General features: G+C 41.5%; 1 protein-coding gene across 7 annotated transcripts in view; it reads right to left on the bottom strand.

Annotated features, from left to right (window-relative positions):
• Nucleotides 1–8,681: 8,681 nt before the first annotated feature.
• SHISAL1 (shisa like 1) overlaps nucleotides 8,682–26,141 on the bottom strand; it is a 74,284-nt gene continuing 56,824 nt past the window's right edge. For all 7 annotated transcript variants that reach the window (XM_064420560.1, XM_064420563.1, XM_064420559.1 and 4 more), the window contains exon 5: nucleotides 8,682–12,266. In XM_064420560.1, the coding sequence (XP_064276630.1) occupies nucleotide 12,266 (1 nt within the window). In that variant the 3' untranslated portion in view covers nucleotides 8,682–12,265. The remainder of the gene's footprint in view (nucleotides 12,267–26,141) is intronic.

Raw genomic sequence — 26,141 nt, 5'->3', positions numbered from 1 at the left:
AGGTTTACTGTTAAATAAAATCCATACTATTGACTTTGGCATATGGTCTCATTTGCACTAATTCAGGCAAAGGCATTTCTCAAAAATTTAATAACTGGATCTTAACAGCTAGGTGAGGGAAAACTGTTGCCTAATTAACATCCTATGCAGGACAATAGGAATTGGCTGGGGCAACAAGGGGTGATTGAGCACATTAAAGTGAAGATTGTGTTCTCCTGCAGAAGGTTTTAAGGTGTTTGCTGGTATGAGGTAAAACCATTGTGGCATTGGTAGCCCCAATTTCCCCACTGGCAGTATCTCCACACTACCATGCAGCCAACCAACAACTTTATACTCCCAGCTCTTAAACCCTTTAATCTTCTTGTCTTCTGAGCAATGCTATAAATTAGCAGAGTACCTGTTTTCACCCCATCTTAATTTTTTTCCCCTTTAGAAAACAAATTCAATTTGCTTTATTCTTCCAGAGTGAAAGGCAACATTGTGGGAATTGTGTTTGAATTTGAATGTTCCTTTTCTTGCTAATATGTTATTGCCAATATATGTTTGTTTGTTTTCTGTGTGTTAATTTTTAGATAAAATAGAAAAATACAGAGACAGCTGGATATACATTAATCTTAGCTAAAAGCTTTTCAGCAGATTAACTGTGGAAGGCAAAAAGGATGTGAACACATCTGGAATAAATGATTGTTTTTTATTTCAAAGAATAAAGCTCTTTATTTTGGGGATTCACACTAAGAATTGCAAAATTATCTCCTCCTGTCTTTTTTCAGACTTGCCTTTATAAGTATCATGAGAGTAACTTCAGTATACCTCTATTTCTGTTGAATTGATGAAATATATTGCCCAAATCCTTCCTGTCTCTCTCCTGGACTACCATTGATAGCTCTGATTTCTTAGGGATTTTATCTGTTTATGGCAAATTTGCTGGGAATTCATTAGACATAAGACTAAAATCAAGGAGTGGGGGATGTTTATATAGTTTGGTGCCACCCAATGTTCTTGTGGTGTCCTGTAGTTTCCATCTATTACTGTTTGGTCCTGGAGCACAGCCAAAGCCCTTATAGAGGTATGAGGTGTAACTACTGAGCATCCAGCACCTAAAGATCAAGAAATAGAGTCAGAGTTTTATTTTTGAGGCAGAAACTGAAAATAGGAAGAGTAAAGTGTATAAAAAACCTTTTAATCTTGGACTCAGAACAGTCTTTTTCTCTCATGGTGTTGTGCAGGTGTGCCAGTAGCTCCTCTGCCGCAAAGGATCTACTTTGGGCACAAATCCTTTGGGCATTTCACTCTGCTGACTCTGGCACTGAAACTTGCAGCAGGGCCAGGGCTAACAATAAGCAGAGCCCTGTGTGGGACAGGTGAATGACTTGTTTGAGTAAAATGCATGGGCACAAGGGAGTTTGCAGCTCTGCCATGACTGCCACGTGTTCCGACCTCCCCCTCTCCTGGCACTTGGGACTTTTGCCAACTCTTTTGCCTTTGAACCACATCCCTGTGCTGCTCAAAAACCAAACCAAAACAAAGCAAAACCCCAAGGACACCCCCAACTCTGAACTTAAAAGCAAACAAACCCCCTCTGCCCATTGCTTTGATCCTGAATGTTTCCACTTCCTCTTTCATATATTTGTGATTTCTACACTTCAGACAGCCTCGTTGCAGAGGAGGCTGCTACCACAATTCCAGCTGTCTAGAAAAAGCAGTTTTCGCATGCCAGCTGATGACTCCATCTTTCAGCTGCTGTGGTGCAGTGCTGTGTCTGCAGTGACTGATGGATGCAGCACAAGAATGTCATAGCTGGGCTTGGGGGATTTTGCCTGTGGAAAGGAAGCTGACACTCAAAAAGGGCACATCAAATACAGAGATGACTTAATGACTCCTTTCAAAACTTCCTGATGTGGTTCAAGGGACAGATTTGTATCCATAGTGTGCGGGAGAGAGGTCTGGACAAACATATTTAAATTACTGAAATATTTCTGTTTGTTTTTAAACCAGTGTCTGACTGCAAATCCATATGTTCTCTGTCTTTTTCTTGTCATCTTCATCAGAGCACTTGAAAACTTCATAAAGGTTTCCAGGTTGTTTCTTTGCGATGTCAGACTTGGACATATGCCTGTTTTTAGGGACCTGTGCTGGAGTTAGTTTCCTTCCCTGGGGGGGGGGTGGGAAATGGGGCTGTGGTTTGGATCGGTGCTGCACACAGGGATGATTACACAGAGGTGTTGTTGTTATTGCTGAGCAGGAATTGCACAGGGCCAAGGCCTTTCCTGCCATGCAAAGGTCACGCTGGGGAGGGGCTGTGTGTGCCTGGGAGTTTGGGAGGAGACACAGCCAGGACAGGTGACCCTGACTGACCCAAGGGATGCTCCAGACCCCATGACATCACGCTCAGTATGTTAAGGGGGAGGAAGAGGGAGGAAGGGCAGGGACATTTGGGGTGATGGTGTTTGTCTTCCCAAGTCATTCTACAGGACTGGGCCCTGCTTTGCTGGAGGTGCTGAACACCTGCCTGCCTATGGGAAGCCCGGAATTAACTCCTTGTTTTGCTTTGCTTTTGTGAGTGGCTTTTGCTTTCCCTATTAAACTGCCTTTATTTCCACCCACAAGTATCCTGGCTTTTATCCTTCCTATTCTCTCGCTGATCCCAGTGGTGGGATTGACTCCGTGGTGTTTGGTTGCTGGTTGGGGGCTAGACCACAACAGGACCTGAGATGGTGAGAGCTGAACTGTGAAGCCCAAGGGCTCGAGAAAGCTTCTGGCAGCCAAAAACCCACACGACCTCCAGCTGTGGTCTGGCGTTAAGGTCGTAACATATGTTTGGCACATTCTCGATGACCCATTGATTCCTCAGAACATATTGACAGGCAGATTTGGAGAGAGGATATTTTAGGTAAAAGAAGAATTCCAAGATGAACATCCAGGGGTATTCTGTAGCTTGTTTTCCAACATTTTATTGAAATACAAAGGATAATGAAAAGAAATTAAAACTTTTACTGCCCGTATGACATTGTATTTCCTGTTGAGCTAAATGTTTTGGGGAGAAATATTGCAATTGAATTTTAGCACATTCTTTAGCATGTTTTGGTAGGGACTAACTGCTGGTGCTAACTGAGGCTGCTTGTGTCTGGGCTCCCACTGCTTTCTGCTGGAGCTGTGGCCACAGAGACTGGCAGGGGAGGAAATCTTTCTCTGCTTGACAGACAATTTATGAAAACTGGATAAGTATCCACTGTTTTAGAAGTCTTCCCCATTGTTCCTCTATCACCGTTATAAGAAATCACTTGAGCTCTTTGGGGAGGGGCATCTCAAGACATTCTTGTAATAACGTAAGTTCACAGCAAAATTTTGGCTTTGGTTTCACCATAGGCATTTATTTCCTTTGTGTGTTTCAGTTTATGAGAAACAGGGAAGAAAAATTTAGACCATCCATTTTAATCTTTCCTGGGGTTTATTAATCACTAGACAGCAATAAATACTTCCTGTAGAGTGTGGTTGTTATTGCTTTGTTCTTGCTTCTAATATAAATATTTTTGAGATGTCCTTCTAACTGAATATGTTTGAGTTAAATCACCAGTTCTGCTCTGTTTATTAAAACCAAACTTTTCCTTATTGAGTATTGTTGCAGAATTAATTACCAGCCTGTTGCTGAGCTCCTTTCTTTTCCAACAAGAGAGAATTAAAGCGGCAGTTGCTGGGAATGCATCAGCCACAGCAGTTTTCACAAAGCTTTCCCTGAGGACTTGAATTTGCTGTTCTGTTATGTATGTGTCTTGATGTGGAGATCAGAAGAAACTCCTTGTATTTACACCCAATAAGTCCCTACCACAAGGGCTTGAAGGGAAGACTGTGCAATATTCTGCAGGCAGGGCAATTTTCTTGGTGTCCTCTCATTGATAAAGTCTATGGTGAGAAATAGCCCAAACTTTTGCTTCATGCCCTCTTCCCTGAATGCCTTACAAGCTCCAGGTGTGATAATGAACTGCTAAGACCTGGCTGCAACCAAACTTATCCCACTCAACCTCTCTGATCCGTACCTTGGAGCTACAGAGTATATGGAAACCCATGATAGTTCAGCTGAAACAGTGGCTTTGGGTATGCCAAGGAAGGTTTTCTTGAATGAGAAACTTTTGGCTAAAATGGGGAAAAAAAAACCCCAAAACATCCTGCAGTTGTTTTGGCAAAAGCTTCATGTTTTTGTAGAGGCCCCCTGCCACCCAGTTTTATGTTTTCCTGTTTGTTATGAAGTCTTCTGTGTGACTTTCCATGAGTACCATTTGTAGTGCTCATTTTCCTGTAGCAGCACTTGAGGAATTAATGATGTAAGTTAGACAGGCTTGAAGGGGATGGCCAAGCCAGTGGCTCAAGCTGGGCCATTGCAAAGAGGAGGACAGCCAGAGTCTCTCAGCCAAGCAGGCTGAAACTTTCTGGGTCTGGGCCAGACCATTCTTCAGGCTTGCAGACACATCCTTGGTATGTGCTCACATGCCCTGGGCGAGTGGCGGCTCCCTTTGATCCAAAGTGATCTCTGGATGTTTGACTTTGCCTGGGAATAGAGCCTGGCTGAGGTATGAGGCTGCTGCTTGGGTATGTACAAACAGGGGGCTGGGGTTCCCTCTGGCTTAGGGGTTCACAGTAACCAGGCACACATCTTGGCCTTCTTCGGACCCTGCTATTTTTTACCTACTCTGCTCCAAATTTATTTGCTGCTTGCCAGCTCCCAGAAGTTTGTGTCCTCAATTCACCTCAGCAGCAAAGCCAAAGTCCAACCCTGTGGTGCAGACTGGGTAGTACTGGGGCAGCAGAGTGTGGGTTTGATTCAGATGCAAAGCTCACACTTAAAAGTGTTTTTAAAAACTGCTTCCTTCCCTTAGGGCGTTCAGATGTTTCTGGCTCCCTGAAAAACAGAGGGAACTGCCTCATTGCCTGGTGATGGAGTGAGACAGGGAGTGCTGGGATTGGTGAACCACTCCTGCAACATGGGGAGATGTGGCAAAGGGAAGGGCAGTGTTCCAGGGATTTTACCCTTGAGGAGAGGATAGCACAAGAGACCTTGGGTCAAACCTTGGGAAGTGGCCATGTAACAATCTGCCCATATCATCAGGTTGCAAGTTTTACATAGCTCTGACAGAGTTTCTTTCAGGAACAAGGCTTGGTCCAGAGAACACTGGACTTCCAATGTGGGCTGGTGTTAGAATTGCATTTGGGAGCCTCTAGTGACTACACAGGTTTGGGCTGCAGCAGGGAATGGCATTTTGTAGCTGGATAGGAAAGAGCACAGTCCAGCTAAAATATTCTTTCTTTAAGTGTTGTGAAAGAGAAGTAAACCAGAAAACTGGATTTGCATTTGCCCAAATTGTCCATTCCTGCCAGCAAGGAATGTGTGTCTCTCCAAAAGGCTGCTGAAGTCTTAGTGCCTACAATCATACAGCTGAGAAGAAAGAAGATTTCTTAATACCAGTGGTTCTCCTATGGCCTGCTTTACTGTTGTCTGAACACTGGAGATTGGGAGGAGAAGTTGAAAGTGTGTTCAAGTAGTCCAAGTATTCCTGTTTTACTTCTGTCCTGAATCAATTCCACTTCTGGGCACTTTTTCCGAATGTTTGTTGTTCCCCTTTTGTCGGTGTAATGCTGAAGGACCTGAGGCAGAGGAGAAGGTCCCCAGCCAAAGGCAGCAGTGAGAGATGCCTTGGGTGAGCAGAGAGCTCCCTGCACAGACTGGGAGGGGCAATGCCTTAGAAGGTGAAGCTGTTGGTCCTTGCAGAGAAGTCTTTGCTTGGTGAGGGCTGTGAGGCATGGCTGGGTCTCAGGGAGGGTGGGAGCACCTCCAGTAGTGCAGAAGCATTGACTGATGTGCTTAGAGTGCTTGTTTATGGGCAGTGTGGGGAGAAGATGTGAAAGGAGGAATGATGAGTGCAGAGCGCAAACAGAAGTCACATCCTGTGCCACTGAGCTACAGCCTAGAAACTCCATAAAAATGCATCTGGGGCTTAAGCAGTGCCTTTTATTTATGTGGCATGTTTGTGGGTAGTATAAAAAACAAAAATCTGTTGAGAATCACAGTATTGCATGGTTTCTTTCCTTATGGTTTGGGGCTTTTAAGATTTTTTATTAGCTGGAGATGATTTCTTTAACAAACATCCATGCAGCTAGCAAAAATAAGAGGGAGAGGTTGTGAAATGTCTTTGAGCTTCTCTATCTGCATAATGATAGCAGATCCAGCACAAGGATGCTGTGTCTCCTTGCTAGATAAATTCCCAACTGGCTTTTTCTGGTGGCTGCTGGGAGCACATTCACTCAGGGAAATAGGAGGTGTACTGTGTGGTTAAAATCATAATGTAGTTTATACAGTGAACCCCAGCTATCACTAGCTCACTGAAGGTAACACTTTCTACTGTGCTCCCACCCATCACAGCAGCATTTTGCAACATAAATTCTTCCAACAAAAGTCAGGCATGCTTGAGGAAGGTGACTTTGCAGGGAAGTTTGATACTGCATAGTAATAGTAGTAATGATGCAATATTCTTAATTCTCAGGACAGCAAATACTGGAGAGTAGAGGAGATAGGTCTTATGCTGGGGAGCAAAAGCCTTGAGGTAAAATGGAACACAACTTTTCAGATGTTTAAAAGGTTTCAACTGTTTTCAGTAGCCTACAGCATTTTAAAGCAGTAACTATGAGGCCGTCAAAACAAACAAAACCCATGTAATTCACAACAATGCCTTAAATTAAATCTCTGCAGCTGGCTAAGGGGATAGTATTCTCAAATGTTACCTAGATCAAGCTTTTTTTGTTTGTGTGTTGTCAATGCTAAGGATTTAAACCCAATTGTCACTGCTAATTCTCACTACAGCAAAGCAGCAGCAGTAGCTACTCATACCTAATGTATTGGTATAGTTACCCACCCCCCCCAGTAATGTTTTTTTTTTTCATTTTCCAAATTAAATTTATTGTTTGGAATAGCTTGGGTGAGTGACAGGGTTGTGTTTTCTTGAAAATAAAAATCAAATTTTAGCTCTCTTTTCTCTCCTTGCCCTTCTGTATGTGTGAGCAACCAGCAAGTCAATGAAGTCTCTGCTTTCTAGTAAGAATAAACAGTTTAAAGGAACTGGCTGTGATCTCCTGTTTGTTTTTGACTTGGTGGTAATGGCAGTCTGTAAGTCAATATCAGCATTTTAACATCTCCCATGGAAATTCCAGAGGTATTTAATTTGCTCCTTGGTATATAAAAGCTGTTCCTGGTGAACATAATGTACTGAATATAACCCTTTCTCAATTACTAGAAGCACATAATAAAAATTGTTGAAACTTGCTGAGGGAGCTATAACGTACCAAATCCATTGATTTATGTCCTTTGTCTCATATATTTAACTGTTTTCACAATTGCAGGTGCAGTTTGAAAAGGGGACTGTGTTGCAATTATTTGTAATTTCACACAGTTATGTATTTTTAAAGCTGCTTTTTGTCCTCTTTCTTTCTGGAATACCTTCCATAAATTTTAGCACAGTGGAGTGCAATTGTAGTCTCTTACAGTTGCAAAATCCCTAAGAATTACTGAAGTGTTGCTTTAATGAAAATGATCCTTTTCTACTTTAGAGCTCATGTGCTTTGTTATAGAAGCTCCAGAAATGCACTCTAGCACATGAAGTAGGTGACATTACAAAGGATTTCTCATCCTTCCTTTAAAACTGGGCTTTAAAATCTATTTTTGAGGGTTTAGGTATATGCCCACAGCAGTCTCTAGTGTGAGGCTAGTGATCTGATGCTGAAAGGATAATTTCTAATGGGAAAAGGTACTTGCTGTGTATAAATGCCAGGACTTCAGTCGGATATCAAGGATTTGGGATGGGCCAAGGAGGACAGCAAGTGCTGGACAGGAAAAGAGCTGAGGAAAACTAAAGCTTGGGGGCAGCAGGACAGAGCAAGAACTCTTTCTGTAAAAGGAAGCAATCTGTCCCAAGAGGTGATGTTGTTCAAAAATACTCCCTTTTCCTAACGGGAGAGTTGAAATTTCAGCTCAAATCTCTCAGTATTTTGGAAACATTAGCAGTGATGGGACAAACAACAGGTGACAAAGAGACTTGAGAGAGTGCTTAGAAAATCTAGAACTTTCTGGGAAAACTGCTAAAATCCTTCAGCCTGGAATCAAAGACCAAATTAAATCTCTTTTCCCTGAGAATTGTTGATCCTGCCTTTTTGTACAGAACAAACTCAACTGTGTTTGCCTCAGCACGAGAGGTGAGCCATGTGGGACAGAGTACTTTATGTGTGAAAGTCAAAATGTTGCTTTCTTTCTGCTCAGTTGCAGTTTGGCCTTCTCAGCTTGCCTCAAGTAGTGGAAAGATTATGTCTATTTCTTATCAATTTATCTTCAGTGTCCCACAATTCCCTCTTAAATATCTGGTATCAGCAACTGCTGGAAATGTGAAGCAGACTAAATGGAACACATACTGGTTAATGCAATGGCCTTAGTGGTTTTTTTTGTGGTGTGATTTGGCTTTTTGGGGCCTCTTCCCCCATCTCTAAGTCCATTCTTTGGGTTAAATACAACCTCTTCATTTTACCCTTGTACAGACTATGGGGTTCTGGCATCTGGGGTTTTCCCGCAGAGGGAAAGGAAGCCACGAATTTTGAAGCTATTGAAATACTCAGAAGCTCGTATCTCTACAGCTATTCTAGACAGCTTTGAAACACTAAAGCAAGTTTTATTACAGAGATTAGTTTGCATTACACTCATTTATTAAAACCTAAGGACATCTTTATAAAAACTACTGTATATAAAGACCAGAGCAGTGCAATAGCAGTGTAAAACACATTTTTGGTTTGCTTGGCAATCACTTTAGAAAGACAACATGATTCAAATATGAAGTCAGAGAATGCTGCAAAAAATAGGACAGGATTAGAACAGAAACTAGATTAGCAAATCACTGGACACTGGCACATGTTGATTTCAAACACCAAGTGTTATGGAAACAGTATTATCATAAATGTATTAATAATCACTGCAACCCTACAATGTCTAGTTAGCTTAATTAGCCTAAAATAGTCTGCTGACTATCAAAATAGACTATTGTACTGTATATATATTATCTCCTTAGTAATTTACTACTTTTGTAAAAGAAGGACTAGAAGAAATGCCTGTCTTACAGAAGAGAACTTTTCAAGCTGAGAAAAGGTGTTTCTTCCCAGAAGTGGCTGAGGTTTTGTTTTTGTTGCTTTACTTTTCATACACAGTCACAGGTGGTGGAATAGAACTGACTTTAAAAAATCATTTTGACATGTTAACTTCACCACTTCTTCAAGTGGACAGTGCTCATACAGAAATTACAGCTGTAGTAAAACTATAAAAAAACAGGTGTCTAAAATAGCTGCTACAATATGCTGAATTATACATTGAGGCCAGATTATTTTCACTCTGTGTTTTGTAAAATTCATAACCAGGCACGAAAGATGGTTAAATTACAACACTGAGTCCTGCACAAGCTTTATAACTTATCTTTTTATGTCCTACATTATACACAGCAATTACTAAGAAGTTGGACACAGTTTTCAGTGAAACAGGAGAGAGGAAATTATTTGGGCAGGGGAAGGGCTTCTGGAGCAGGAAGGTCTCTAACAGCCACTGAGATAGACAGCTGCCATTATCACGTGGGAGGTATAAAGTATGCACTTTTTTAAGTGTTAATTTAAGATCCCTTATTTTTCCATACATATTGGAATGAACATAGAGAAAAATACAATTATTTTAGTCCAGATAATTTCTTTTAGAGAAGAATTGCATTTGAACCAGTCTCTCTGCAGAAATAACTGAAAAATTCACTGCAGTTTATCTGGTCCACCATAGTTTTGATCAAGTAAATGCAGGGGGATGTCAGAGCACAGCTACAGAGGTGGATGAGGTGTTCAGGTGACTGTTTGTGTAGCCAGTATTCTTCTCCAGTGTCCCAACAGCAAGGAAGAAGGGCTGAAATGATGGTAGGAAAATATGTAGTGCACTATTTCCCTTTAATTTAAGGCCCAAACTGGCATTAGTCTTATCCAGTATCTTTCATTCTGCTAAATTAGAGAGACTATCAGGTGATTATAACACAATTGATGAAAAATTGTTCACCAGCTACGACATGGATTTATCCATAAATTAATTGGTAGGCAAAATCAGAATTTCAGCCAGAGAGTATCTACCTTGTATTTACTGGCTCTGTATAGAGAATAAAAGAAAACAAATAAACAAAAAGCACATCCATTACAAGGTATACATGTACTAGAAGTAAAGCATAAAACTGCTCATTAATAACGCACAATTCCCAAAGGGAAAAAAACCCTTACAAAATACAGTAAGTCACACAAACCAGTATCTAATACAAATTCCTTTATGAACATAAGCTTTTTCCAAAGCTCTCTGTGGCAGTCATCACCTCACAATGAAAGTAGGTGCTGGAAGAAGGTAAAAGCAGTTACTGCAGAGTGCCACACTGGTTACTGTGGATACTTTTTTGGGTGTCTGCAGGGGTTATGGATCTTGGAGCCAATGACGAAGTGTGGAAGAACATGATGTTGGCATGGATGGCATCACCTCCAGCTACTCAGTTTGCTTTGCTTTTCTTGGAGAGTTCCTAAGGTGTAACACCCCATCTGCACTGTGGCAGCTCCCTTAGGTCTCTACAAGTTGGGGGAGTGTGATGAGTGAGAGTCCTGGGACAGGATGGAGTTTCATGCCTGCAGGGTGGCACTCCCACCTGTGAATTTGTTCTTTTAGGCACTGCCTGCCCTTACTCAGTGATACCTGGCATGTTTAGTTGTTGGTTTACAAAGCAAAGGGCCATGTGTATGTTGGCATACTACTCAGACTGGTCTTTATTTGAAGACTGGTCTTCCACTCCTGTAGTGTCCAGCCTTGTTGGGTCCTCCAACACTATTTATTCCTTCATGGTTTTAGTCACCTACCATCCTGAACTCCAGTAGCTATGAACTAACTCAAATCACTGAGAAGAGTGTCCCCTTTGAGTTCAACAGAAAACTAAAATTCCTTCAGCCAAAGAGATACAAAAGGAACACTTGATTATTCATTAACAATGTGTTCCTCATGTTGTGGTTAATTGGTAAAATGTAAGGTTATTTTAAAGTTATTGAGATTTGCAGGACAAAATATTAGACATGAAGGATTAAACTGGCATTATCATGGCTTTGTGTTATGATTTCCAGATGAACTCCTCTGTTTGCTTGTCACTGAGAGGTTCTCCATGCAAATATCTTAAATAACTGAATTTCACAGGATTTGCTCATGTAATTGGTACTGTATGATTTTAAAACATCCCTGCCCTGTGGAAAGTTAAGTCAACCTAGTGCAACACAGTGATCAAGTGCTCCACATACTTCTGTGGCAAAGTCATTGCCTTTCTGGCTTACAAATGGATTCTGAGATTTGTGTGGGGTAAACTTTGCAGCCAGGCAGTGGCTGAGGAAATTTGACTATTGTCTTGGAAAGCAGAGGGACAATGGTATTATTGCTTTTGAATATACAGTTTGCTGGGGTTTTTTCTTTCTCTTTTAGCTTCAAGGAGTATGGGGATGGAATAGTGTTGCATCCTAATAAACCTGCCCTCTTCAAGAACCTGAATTTAAGAAGGGCTTGGATAATCTTAGCAGAGTCATTGCCAGTGATCTAAAAATGTGCTTTATGGTTGAAATTGCCCTGCAGTCTGACTCAATGAAAGGGCTTTGCTTACCTTTGCAATGCATAGGACAATATGATTAACAACGATGTGGATTACCAGCATCTACCCTATTGTTACAAAATGTTCACCAGAGAACTTTGGAAAAACTCACATTCAGGATTCTGACACTTAGGCTGAGATTAGGCTCAAATGGCAATTGATGGATGGGGAGGCAAAGAAAAGTTATCTACCTAAGGTTTGTCTTGAGTTCGTTTTCCACCTTTGCGTGGATTTGCCAGAGCAATGTGATTTTCTTCCTACTGAGCAGTTTCACAAATATGATGCTTCGTTTCAGAGATAATAGTGTCAGTCTAGAATTAAAATATTGCTTACAGACTACTTTCTCCTGGAGACTCTTTCTATATAATTTGCCTGTAGAAGTTGTTTGAATGGTGTCTGTCTTCAGGTGACTTGCTCAGTCTTCCTCTTGTAGTCTTTCTCTCTCCTGCTTATCCATAATTTTTTCACCTCTTGTAATTTAGTTGATTTTCTTGAAAGCTGCTCCTTGAAGTCTGGTCTTACCTCTCCCATTTTGAGGCACATCAATATAATTTTCTGGAAGACATAAAGCACAAATTGTTTCCATAATGTTTCAGGAATGCCCAACACAAATGTATTTCCTGTAAAGAAAACCTTGTAGTATTCCGAGATGCACATTTAATTTGGGGAGGCAAGAAAGAAGAAGGAAAAGCATGAGGAAGAAAAAGGAGGTGTTAAGAGGCTTCTACCTCCCTTTGTTAGCTCTCTTTGGTCTGGTATGACCTTGTGCGTGCTATGGATGGCTGCATTCTCCTTCTCTTGTTTGATTCTGCATAGCCAGAGTGGGAGGCTAAGCTGGTTTCTCCCTGTTCATATTAAACTGGTCCTGGCTGCTTACTCTGATCCCTATTCCTTTCCTATGATGAGAAAATGTGCTTCTATTTCCACACATATACATGGGTAAAATAATATATTTATGTGTTTTCCTTACAGAAGTAAGTATTACTAAGCTTTTTGCTTGCAGCACTTTCTGGACATTACAGCTGCTTTAAATCTGCTGCTTTAAATCTTGTGCAGAGTGTGCAACTGGCTGTGGGATCCATCCACAGACAATTATGGCAGAGTGCAGGGGGACGGGCTGAAGGTCCAGCTAGGGAATGTTTTGAGGCAGACTAAGGTCACTAATCATAGTAACAAATTAAAGAAATACATCTGCTTGCTCAAGCAGGTAACAAGTGCAAGGTGCTGGGCACTGCAAGGTTGGGTATGCAGCCACCTGAGCCATAGCACAACAGTGTTACCTTAATTCAGATTGAGGCATTTTTCATAGTACTTTCAGCCAGGGAGGACCTCCAGACAGAAATACGAGATTTTCTTACCACTCTGAGGGTTTAAGCCTTTACCCAAAACTCAGTCACATAAGACCTGCCAAGGTTTGACAGCTAATTCCTTTCTAATAACCAAATAGTCTACACAGCCTTTTTCATGTTAGGGAAAAAAAAAAAATTGTTTTGTTCTGTCACTGTCCTTTTTTGATATAGGTTGAAATGCATATTAACACAACATGCAAACCTGGCTCTTGTAAGGTCTGCACACAGATGACGTTTAAAATGAGTTGTTAATATCTAGAAGAGAGTCTCAGGAGACTTAGGTATAACTAATTAACAAAAAAAAAACAAACTGGGGAGAAAGAAACTGCAGACTATGAGTGCATATCATGGCTTACAGACACCTCTGTCCTTCACAGCAGCTTCAGTTGTTTCATCTCACTCTTTTGTAGATTCCCATATGTGCTTCCCCTCCTGTGAAATGCTTTACTAATCTTCTATCTACATAATTTAAATCACTAGATTGTTTGACAGGATACAGTGTCTTTTATTTATCTATCTTTGCTTTTAAATAAATGTTTAGAGATCAAGCAGATAAAGCAGGCATTTGTGTGTCCCAGGACAGAGTACAATTTTAAACATATCAGACCTATCAGCCAGTCACTCTTTTCCTCTACCTGAGTGTCCCCAAGTTGCTGCTGGCCAGGTCCTTCTTCAGGTTAAGGTAAAATCAAGAGTGTCACCAAAGCAAGAGTTACTGGAGTTCCTGGACCCAAAGACCATAGCAAAGTTCATTAATATTTGTCTGCAGCACAGAAGCTATAATACCACTTCTGTGCATAGCTTAGATTTCCTGCCAATTCTTCTCCTCTGTCTAAAGCTATGGGAGAATGAGTGGGAGGATGTGGAGAGCAGAGCCAGACCCCACTCAGCTCTGGAAGCCTCTTACAGCACATTGGGAGTATTCAGCCTGCATTTTCCAAGCTGGATGAGTCTGGGCCAAATCCCTGCTTTCAGCTTCTCCCTGAAACCAAACCCTGACGGGACACTTGCTAAGCTAAAAGCTCCTCTTCCCCTACAAAAAAATGGAGTGGGGTGTGTGATTGATTGATTGATTGATTGATTAACTGGGGCTGGACCAGTAAGGTTGAGAGGTACTGCTTCACATCATTTTGCAATAGCAGGATCCCATAAAAATACCTGCATTTTCCTAATGCTAATTTCAAAATGCTAATTTCAATGTGCAAGAGTGTTATATTCCAGTCCTCCAATACAGCGTGCTTGCCAACAGAAACCCTGTGTTTGTAACTTCTGGCCACTTCTACAGGGTTTTAATGCACTTAGAGCTGAAGCCTGTGCTCTGGAGGTAGCTCAGGTTGCTCCTTTTCCCTGGCAGATGTTATTGTCACTGTACAGCATCCCAGGCTGCTCAATGAACAGCACCCAGGCAGGCCACATCAGCAGGGGGGAGCTTCAGATCAGATATTGGGAAGAATTCTTTACTATGAGGGTGGTGAGGCCCTGGCACAGGTTGCCCAAAGAAGCTGTGGCTGCCCCATCCCTGGAAGTGTCCAAGGCCAGGTTGGATGGGGTGTGGAGCAGTCTGGTCTAGTGGAAGGTGTCCCTGCCCATGCAGGGGGTGGAACTAGATAAGCTCTAAGTTCTCTTGTAACCCAAGTCATTCTGTGATTCTTGATTTTCATTGCTTGACAAGGCAGCAGCCAACTAAAAGATTGCCTCCTCTTTGACAGCAGCAATTGCTTGGTGGCTCAGTTCTGCTGGAATGAAATGCCATCTGTTAGTAATGAAGGAATGATTCAGAGCCTCTGGAGGCAAGATTTTCCAGAGATTTCTGCCACTTTTCTAACAAATGAGATAAACAGTTGCCACATTCACCATTACAAGGCCTCTAGTTAAGTTGGTGTTGACATAAAAGTGCCATGGATCACCACAGTCCCTTCAGGCCTCAGATACACCCTGGATCCATGACTTACATGACAGTTCACACAAATGCAACCAGTCTCTGCAATTGTTCAGGTTTTGCTCTGGAATATAATGGCACTACACTGATCTGAGCAGGCCTGCTGTGATCTGCATCTGCCTTCCAGCCCCTCTCAGGGACTGGGAGAAAATCTTATGCTCTCTCTGGGCACAGGCAGAGCTGGGATGGCAGGCTAACAAACAGCTTTCCGCAACAGGAAGCCTTTGGTAGCTACACCTATTGTTACAGGAAATAGGAATGTGCCCTCCTTGCCCAGAAATGGAAGGATGAGGGAGGACAAAGCACAATGCACAAGACTTTGTAAAAGCCTCACCAGATTGAAAGCGAGGACATGAGAAATTAATTGCAGGACAAGCACTAAATGAAAAGCCATTCAGTTGTCTAAATATATTTCAAACCAGAAAGAAATAGAATATAATCTAATCCCTCTGCCTGTGGAGTCTGCCAAAGAGCAGGGAAATAATGTTGATCATTTGGCATCCATAGACTCCTATGGCTATGTTATACAGAGCAGCATGCAACATTATATCCAAAGTATATACTGAAAGGTTGCTTGGGTTACCAATACTAATTCTTGAAAGTTACAAAATTCCAGAGTGAATGCTGCTCATTCAATCTCAATTTGGCCATCTTGTTTGCATGAAAGAAAGTGGAAAGTCTCAGACTTTTTATGTGGGGCTCCTCATCTTTTTTTTTTCCTTGGGAGAACATCAAAGTAGCTGAATGATTCAGGTTTTTCCAATGCAGAGGAAAGTTCAACAACAAGAAAAATTTGCTTCAGGTTGGCTCAATACCAAAGAGATTGAATGTTCAGGATTTTTTTAACTGACAAGGAACAACTCAGCATTAAGCAGTGGCCCTGGGTGCTGCCTTCTTGCCATAAAGGAGCATTGGATTTGCCTCTATTTTCATCCCCAGGCATTGCCTCACTTTTGATGGATCACAAATTCTCCTCTGGTCTAGCTGTGAAATGCATCCTAGTACCTGCATGAGGTTCAGATAGGAGGAGGACCTTAAGTGGTGGAAAATCAATTTTGTCACAGCCACTGCTAAAAAAGACCACCATCACTGACAACTTCTGCTAATATTTCTAAATAATAACTGGCTCAGGGAAGACAGACATCTGGTGCTTAAGAGTTTACACAAGTCAGGCACTGGACATGTTCGACTTGAAAAACAGCCTGAAATTTCAACTCAAGTGCTGTTCCTACCGTAGCTGATAATTCTGCAAAAATTGAGAGAAATGTCAAAATATGTTCGAAAGCAGATACCTCAGAATGGTGTTAAGGTTTAAATGGAATAAATGTGCAATACATGCCTGAATCACCACAGTTAAACAATGTTGCTTTGCAGGTGGGAAGAAAGCATTTGGATTATTTACATTTCCCTTGCATTGTGCTTACAGCAGTTTGTTTGCTCACACTGCAATGAGCTAACATTAGCACAGTGTCTGTGAGCTCAGACACATGGTGTGAATGTCACCTGTCAGGCTGTTCTCCCTTACACCTAGGAAATGCAGGTAGGAACCAGGCATGTGCTTACTTCCACTGCTCTTTCACAGCTGAATCACTTGTCTGTGTAATGGAAGCTAATTATCGCCAAGGGCATCATGTGTAAAAAGGTGATTGCTGACAGCTGTCTCAGACGTCCCAGCACTGACTGTTTACAATGGTTTACTAGAAAGGCTTACTAGAAAAAAAAACAGCTTGTGAAGCTGTTTTAAAGAAGTTTCATCTGAATAGTTTGTTATGAGTTCTTGTAAGTCTGCTTTTTAAATTGCTCACCACTATTATTATTGATGCCTTACTTGAAGGGATGGGACTCCTGTTGGGCTAAAAAAGATTGACTACTCAGATAAACATCAGCCTCAAAGGCCGTGAGATTTTAGAGGGATAAGAAGTTAGCCATAGCTCAAGGTAGTCACAAATTTTTTTATTACAAGGCAATATATAACATTCTAATCCAATAGAAAATTGCCAAAAAGTTTATTTTGTTTTTGTTACTTATCACCTTTACTTAATTCTGCTGCATTGCAGATACTTTTATCCAATGGGCTATTGTTACACGTACACACATATACTAGTATGATAACATCTAAACTCTTAGCTTACTCTGTACAATTACATTACCACACTATAAAGCCCTTCACCATCTTACCCAATACCATTTCTTTCTTACTTAAGGTATATTCTTACTTATAACTAGAGAAACATAAATTTATAATTTTTCTGCTTTATGTCTGTGTACTTTTTTTTTTTTTACATCAATCCAAGCTTCTTCCAAGGCTATAAATCAAACCCTTCAGTATCTGTGTAAGTTTCTATCTTTCCATTTCCTACAACCACATTTCTTAGTAATCTCACCTCTTACAGAACCAGTCTAAGCTTGTGCAACTCACATAAGGGCTCAGGGGAGCCTGAACTGAACTGCACATGGCATCACATCACTTCTGAGAGCTGCTCCCTGGTTTTGGAGGAACTTGAAACACTTTGGGAAGCTCTCATGTTCCCAAGGGACAGGCTGGCTTGGGCAGAGAGAGCTGCTGGCAGATACCAGCCAGGTGCCTGCTGGCCAGGTCGTGCTGCTGTCCTGCAGAGGAAGGTTGGTGGGTCAGGGGAGGTGCAGGGCTGCTCTCTGTGTCAGAGGGGCAGACAGGGACTTGGAAGATTTAAACTCCACTGCTGCTTATTTTCCAGATAAATCTGAAAAAAATACTAAGACCACCTAATTACCAACAGCTGTGTACCCCCAACTGGTGTGCACTCACCCATGAGATTGGGATAGCACACCAGTGGAGGGGCTTTCTTTGCCTCTTTACTTTTAAATTTGATTCTGTGACTTTTTGCTGCTAATATTGAGTTCAGAGATGGTTTTCAGAGGAACACTTTGCCTATAGAATGTGTTTGGACTTCACACTGGTAGACTCACTGGTTTGGACTTGTGTCTAGGGCAGTGCTGTGATTTGGAAGCCAGAGAGCTGGGAAACAAATTGCAACCAGTCAGGAACTGGCTTTGTTACAGCACTATGGTCATACCACCAAAGATTTGGCTGGTCTTTTGGGAAGTGAGGCTTAGGATCTGCTTGGATCCGAGGCCTGTCCTACAAATGGATGCAGGAGGAGGTTTGGCACTTGCAATGAGCCTGGAGAGCTGCAGCAGGCAAGGACTGGCCTCGTCCAGCTCTTTCCGCTGAACTGCGGGTGTTAAAACAGCAGCTGGCTTAACTTCTGTCATTAATATGGCTGCTTGGCCAACACAGCAAAGCTTAGAGGGAAAACTGGTTTCCTGTAGAGTCTCTGGAATATCTATAATTGTACAAATTAAATATATTTTTTGTCCCATCAGCTGGGTTGGGTGGGAGAGGAATGAAACCACACAGGATACAATTTTCTTTCTTTATTTACTAATGGCCATATTTTACAATACTCACTTGCAAAGAGTAGTGATGTGAAACCAATTGGGTTGCTAACATAAATAAACATTACTTATTGTAAATAATGGTTTCTGAAGTAATCCTATGCTCCTGAAAGTCAAGTATTTTTCAATTAGTAGCAGTGTTTTTCATTTGGTAGTTCCTGAATTGGTTGATACTCCTGAACACCGTTCTGGAAAGTAAAAACCTCCAGGAGAATTTCTGAGGTTTGTTTTTATTTTAAATGGAAATATGAAACATTCAAAGTTTGATTTACAAGTTTTGAATGGAGGAACAGATGAAGGTTTGAGCACATAAACTGAAAGATGATCACTGAAAAGCTATGTTTTTCCTCACTGAAGAGCTGCAGTCTGACTTTTCATGATCTGAAATGTTTTCCTCCTCCTCTTAAGGTTACTTCAGAAAAATATTCAAAACACCCCAGGCCTTCCAAAATGTCTTAAAAGAGTGGATGGCGCATTACAAGTAAAACTGAAAATTAGTTTGACTTACTAATTCTCCAGATATTTTTGAAACCCTTGTGTCACTACCAGGCTGCCTGAAACAGATGTGTGGCCTGAGGCTGAAATTCATCTGGTTGATGGTTGATCAATTTTCCTGTTAATATCTGGCAGTCCTGAAAAAGCTGATACACCTGAACCAAATTTTCTTTGTATGATTCAAAAAAACCCCCAACCCTGGTTTTGCTGTGTAAACAGTTTGAGCTGCTTTCAAGTTTTTTCAAGACCCCAAGGCATCATAATGCCAAGCTGAATGTGGGTATCATATGAGGAACTCTAGACTTTTTATTCCACTTGAGACTGTGCTCATTTTCACATCTTTTTCAAGTAACTGGAGTGACCAAATAGCTTTAATTGCACTCCTGTCATAGAGGAAGATATTTAAAAACAGAACTATTGCTAGAGGCAAGAGAGTATTTTTTGTCTGCTTCTTTAAGGTTCGAGTGTGTTGCTTTGGAAAGGAGACTTATTGCTATGTGTAGTATAACTTAATGGCAGAGATATTCCAATTAGGCTTAATCCCACTTAAATGCAGACATCAGAATGGTAAAATGAGTTAATTTCTAGCGAGTCACCTCAGGGTCCTTTATTGTCAACAGAAAGCAACTCTGCAGAGCTGCTCTGCACCTGCAGAGCTACTCTATTCCTCCTCAGACACGCTCCAAAAGAAAGTGATAGTGCAGGAACCTCAGAGTCCCAAGCCTAACTTAGGAAATCAGAAGCCCCACTGGCCCCAAAAACCGAACTATAAAAATGTGCAGCAGTAGTACAGATTTCTGTTAACACCATCTTCACTCTCACACTGCCTCATGCAAATATACAAATTAATATGTAAATATATGAAACTGTTTTACAATCCAGTACCACTAAGTGAAAGGATTTTGGTAATCTCCCTGTTCTAGTTAGAAAACTTTCCTCAAGTATATACACAACCAGATTTGATGAACACGTATAACATACCAGTAACATCCTAAAAGATTCTGATGGAAAACCCAAGGCCTGTAGGTATTTCCTCACATACAGCTACCTCTGGAAAGGGAAGCAAATTCTTATCCCACAGCTGCATGTGCAGTTCTAGATTTGTGCCCCCCCCCACAAACTCAGTGGTAGGAAAGGTGAATCCCTGAGGCTCATGACATGCCAAGCAATGCTGCATGTTCCTGTGGGTGGGGTAATAGATGGGCACTCTCTGGAGCAGGGCTTGATCCTCAGTTTGTTCTTGGTACTGCTGTAAAAGCTCTTTAAAAAATCTGTGAACTTGAACTATTTCTGCATCAGTGGTAAGGACTGAAATCTCTGATTTCAGCTCATCCCAATTTCCCAAAAGCTGATGCCACCAGCTTTCAAAATCTGTTCCTAGAGAGTGGCTCTGACATCTCTCAGACACTCAAATATTCTTCATGTGTGCTGAGCTCTTATACAGCAGTGCCAAACCATTCATCTTAGATCCAGGAGAGCACAGTGGAGGGTACAGGAGACTTTATAAAAGCATGCCTTTCTGTGTTAAAATTCAGTTACATGATAGGAGAAAAAAACCTCCTTTCATGCTGCCTGACAATTTGAATTGAACAGATCCTCTAGAAAGTGAGGTTAAAAAAAAAAAAAAACAGTAAAACTTGGCATGTGATTTATGATGTAGCTTACTAGGGGACTGCCTTTCCCCACTTACACAGTCTCCTAATGCACTGAAAATACTGACAGGGATTTTTACAAACCACAAGCACCAAAACTTTGGTTCAACAGTATTGCTTGATTCAGAAAGAAGAGCACTTATAGAGCAGTCTGGTAACTTTTAATTTTTTTAATCTATTTATATATAAATGAAGGACAATTTAAAAGGCTGTCTGTGAAAGCTATACTCAGTACAGCTCACAGTATCTATCTTTACCTATGGGGATGGTCAGTTCTAAGTGTTGTAACAGGTTTTTGCAAGTTACATCTGAGGGTAAATGCAGCTCAGTTATACAGGACAATATGGTTTGTACCTTGGCATTAATTGAACAGAAACTTTAGTGAGTAGAGAAGAAATGTGGCCAGATGTAAGGAATACATGTGTTTATTTATGTATCTATCTGGCCCACAGTTCCTGTATATAATCTCTGACATTTTTTTATATAGGTGTAGCTTTGTTTCTGTGTAAATTCAAGAATAATCCACTGACCTAAACAGCAGCTCAGGCCAGCCTACATCAGGTGAACATCCTGCTCTTTTTGCCCTAACATGTTGGCATCAGCAAAATTCTTAAAATTGCTGTCTAGCATGTCATGATGTCCAGCAGAGGCTAAGACCCAACCACTTGCATGGAAATTGAACTGCTGAAACATGCTGCAAGGGAAAAGGGGTCAGACAAACATTAGATTGGAATGTTCTGGTACCATTTACAGAGCTTTGAGGAGCTGACTTCTTCCAAGGCCCACAGAAGTCAAGAAAACTGAAAGCTATTGAGATTTCATGTTAGAAGCAGGACAAGAGTTTGTCCCAGATTCTGTTTGAAAGAATGTGGCAATGCTGGTTTACAAAGCAGATCAAATGAGTATATTGCTTGAACTGGATCCCAGCTGGATCACTAGGAAATACTCCAGGCTCTTGCTCCCCTGCTAGGAGGGTGAGTGCTGCATAGAAAGGGGGCAGAACAGTGGAGGAGGAAGAAGGTGCCCAATTCCTATGCTGGCCTCCAACAACCAGGGAGCCCCTCTGGGTGCTGGAACTGCTCCTCAGCCTCTGCACTTCATTTGGCTGAGGAAGCTACTTCCCCTTTCTTTCTTCCATTTCCATTTCTCTCTCCTGAACATGAAAAATCTTCTGGGACAAGATGCACGTGGTGCTTCCCTCTGCTTTGCCAGAGGTTCAAATTGCTCCAGCTGCACAACCATCTATTTAGGAGGGAGTAATCTGTTTCAGCACTTGAGTTTTTGAGCACAAAACCTATGGTTTTGCTCAGATCTGCATATTTAGTCCAAGTTAAATTAGCTTTTTTAGTTACCTCCGTACAATACAGGAGATTCTGTTATTTCTGGTAATAAAATGCATATTAATGACATGTGAGAAAAAGTATTTTTTTAAATAGTTATTACTTTTACCAAGAGCTTTATTTTCTGCTCTCACTTTTCAGTATTAAGAGGGCTAGTCTTCTGAGTCAGAGCTCAAGAGAAAAAATGTAGTAATTGCTGTGTTGAGAGCTTTCATTGTAGGATGAAACCAGTCATGTTTTTTGCAACTGTTCTTTCTGTGTATGTTTTTCTTTTCACAACTGAATTTGTGTGGCTTTTCTAGCAGCAGGAAAATTTAAACTATTTCTTTTAAAATACATTTCTGAAGATACTTAAATAAACAACACAGAACTGCTTTTTAACATTAACAAAAGTATCAACAGTTAAAATCAATAGAATAAAGCTTTTGAAATTTAATTTTTTAAGTTCCTGTTTGGCTTCCTGTTGTAGATCCAGTGTATGTTTCCTTGCACATAACCATCCAAGCAATAAATAACTTTTAACTTTTAGGAGGAGAAGGGCAATACCCACAACACCATCATTGGTTACAGCACTACACACTGGAAGCAATGTTAGAAAGGCAATTTTATGCAGAAATGCTTCTTCCTATTTCCTCCCCACCTTTCCCATGTAAAAAAGTGGTAGGAGAAATTGAGGTGTGCTGTGATGTGGAAAGAGAAGAGACCAAAGACCCTGGGCAATTTTAGCAGAGTGCAAAAGGCAAGAAAACAATTTTTCTTCTGTGGTTATCTGAACTGTATGGCTGGTTTTACACAGAAACATATTTTGATGCCAGTGCTAGAACTGTGACTGGTTTATTATTTTTAAATTCTCTCACAGCTGCATCTAGATATGGGTGTGCAGGGCATCAAATGTCCTTTGGCTGCAACAGGAACTTTGTGCATGGCTCAGTGGCAGTGTATGATCCTTGTGGAGCAGCATTTCTTGAATCACAGAGAAAGAAAACCAGTGCTTGGTTGGTGTCACAGGACTGAGGAATTCCACTTGGTATGGCATGGTTTGAATGATAATTTACAAAGCGTGGAAATTTTTTTATTTTTTTGTTGTGTACCATTATGACTGCCAGTTGGTGGGTTATTCTCATTTTGTTCTGGGTTACTTTTCATCTTTTCATTATTTACTTTTTTTTTTTTTATCTGTGTGCACATTTCATATTGTGGATCTATTATATGCTCATTTTTTATGACAGAAATTCAGAAATTTAAGCTTCTTAGAGCTGCCCAGTGATAACTGCAGCTATCACGTGTGCACCTTAACATTAGAGGACAAGCAGAAAGGCTGTAAGAATTCAGGATGATTAATTCCACAACAGCTTTTACATGCACACACTGTAACAGAGCCCATTGCTGGATGCTCTCTTGTCCGCTATAATCTCACAGTGCTTTCACATGAAAAGTCAGAAGCCTGTTACGTACTAAAATAATTTTCACCTCTTCAGTGCTGCTATCACCACTGGCTCTCTGAGCCCACAGAACCTGAGAGATAAGGACTGGGCAGGTGGTGCTGGGATGAGGCTTTGCCCAGAGATTCCCATTCTCTGAAGTGATTATGCAATCACTGCACAGTTCCACTGACATCAGCAGCTATTATGCAGCAGCTGCATAATCAGGCATTTATTGGAAGAGGTAGGGAAGAAGATGGCCACATGTTTGTCCCCTGCAGTCCTGGACAGCAGAGGATGATACAACTGGAGAAAAGCATCATGTGAGTTTTGATGTGCAGCTGTTGGTTTGTGTTTTCTTGACTGCTCAGTGGGCATGATGAGCTTGCCATGCTAGGAAAATGTGATACTTGGGTCACACCAACCCCCTGCAGCTCCAGGCTGGGACAGAGGGGCTGGAAAGCTGGGAAAGGCCCTGGAGGTGCTGGGGACAGCACTGGACAGGAGCCCAGGGGTGCAGGAGGCCAATGGCACCTGAGCTGTGCCAGCCATGGTGTGGCAGCAGGGCCAGGACAGTGACTGTCCCCTGGGCTGGCACTGCTGAGGCCACAACTTGTATCTTGTGTCCAGTTCTGGCCTTCACAATACAGACATTGAAGGGCTGGAGCAGCAGGAGGGACTGAGGGAGCTGGGGGGGCTCAGCCTGGAGTAAAAGAGGCTCTGGGGGGACCTTGTTGCTCTTTATCACTATCTGGAAAGAGACTGAAAACAGGTAGGGGTCAATTTCTTCTTCCAGGTAACAAGCAATAGGGTAAGAGGAAGCAGCCTCAAGGATATTGGATTCTTGGATATTGGAGAAATTTCTTCACTGAAAGAGCTGCCAAGCTGGCAGAGGCTACCCAGGGCAGTGGTGAAGTCTCCATCCCTGGAAGGATTTCAAAGCTGTGTGGATGGGTTTACAGTGCTGGTAGAATGATTGGACTCAATGACCTTAAGGGTCTTTTCCAGCCTAATGATTCTAAGAAAACTGATGTTGGTGTGCATCTTCTGGGACTGCAGCCTCACCCATTCCCTAGGTAAATCAGATTTTTGAAGATTTTTGTTCTCTTAGGATCCTCAGTTTGGCCAGCTGTGCAGACCTAAGTTCCCATTCTTCCCACTGTTGCTTACGTTCCACAAGCTCCCTTGCCAATTTTAAAATCACAAGTAATGGGTGTTCTGCTGCATCTCAAGACATTTCCTTGATCAACTGCCAACTTTAAAAGAAATGCACATTTGGAGGAGATTAATCCCATTGGAAAATTTCAACTGAATAAATGACTTCTATAAACTCATCTTCCAGCATAATATAAAAAAAAAAAAAAAATCAAGCCAGGCTTCCAAGCAATTTCATCCATCTTAGGTGAAATTAGTAACCCCCTGGAAATGCCTCTTTCAACGTGTTAGTGAGGATAACTAGTAGATACAGGACTTTTAGATAGCTAAACTAAGTTTAATCATGCTCTTTATCACCAGTAAGGATTTGTATAATTAGACCTTCCAGATATTGGATATTTTTCTCTCCTTGTACAGTCCTCTACTATCTGAAATCTCCTGGCCATGAAGAATTTACAGACTGAGCTCAAATTACCTTTTAATGTTCTTTTAGCCTTGAGCTTCTTCAACTCCATAGTCTGACAAACTTTTCAGAATTTAGGTAAGTTCTGCAGTTCTTCCTGAATGCTTTCCCATCTGTCACTAGGATTTTTCCTGCTGCAGGCCCTAGGGAAGGAGGTCTTTCCCTCTAGCAATCTCATACTACTCATGAGACAAGAGTTGCCTATTTCTAATTGTCATCACCTCTCTATGAACTCCACAATTCCAAATTTGCTTGTTTGGCCATCATCCCACAATACCCACAAAAATGCATCCCCATTTTTGTCTTCTTTTTGTTGTTCATGCAAACACTGGGGCTCTTTTTAATTGGGATGCCTATTTTTGTTATGCTCTAAGACGTTTCAGTGAAAATTTTAAAAAATAAATTGAGTCAACTCTCAGTCCATCATGCAATTTTCTTTAAAATGCCTTAAAATGCAAATCAGGCAGGTGTTCTTCTGGCTGCTGTTAACTTCAACAGCGTGAGAGAAGTTTGGGAGGTTTTTGGTGAGTGCAAGGCTGATCTCTGGCTGCCTTCCACTCACAATTTCTTCAGAACATTTTTGATGAAGCTGTGCTGGGAATGAGCAGGTAACAGTGCTGGCTTCAGCAGCTCCCTGTGACTCACCATTTTCCAAAGACTGTGATTGTAATTGAAAATTACTTTGCCTCCATCCTCTGTGTGAGTGACCAAGATCTGTAACATTAATCAATGCAGAATATAGTTAATGACTGTTTAATTAATTTACCGTAATTCCTGATGAAGCTCACTGCAGTTCCTTTTCCATGTGACAGCCAGCAGTGATTTCCAGCAGACAGGAGGCAGCCTGTGTGGTGTGTGCTCAGCAGAGCCCAGCTCAGAGATATGATCAGCTCGTTAATACACACAATTCCTATAACTAGGACAACTCCTTTGTGCATAAACTTCTTCCTGATGTACCAGAGCACCAGTTCTTCCAGAAGGAAAATTGTGGGTGGAGCTAGCTCCCTTCCAGATTTGAGCCCCACAGTCATTCTTCTGGTGTAGAGCCAGTGTGCAGACACCTTTCCATCTCTGCCTTTAACATTTACTGTCAATAGCTCTGTCTCCCAAGTCATTCTGCCTCTGAGGTTCTCTAGAGCCTAAGTAAAGGCCCACTATACAGAAACACCAGGAAACAG

Source organism: Passer domesticus, chromosome 5 (genome assembly GCF_036417665.1).
Source record: "Passer domesticus isolate bPasDom1 chromosome 5, bPasDom1.hap1, whole genome shotgun sequence".
Lineage (NCBI taxonomy): Eukaryota > Metazoa > Chordata > Aves > Passeriformes > Passeridae > Passer > Passer domesticus.
Note: the sequence above shows the minus strand (reverse complement) of the source record. Positions and strands in the feature narration are given on the sequence as shown.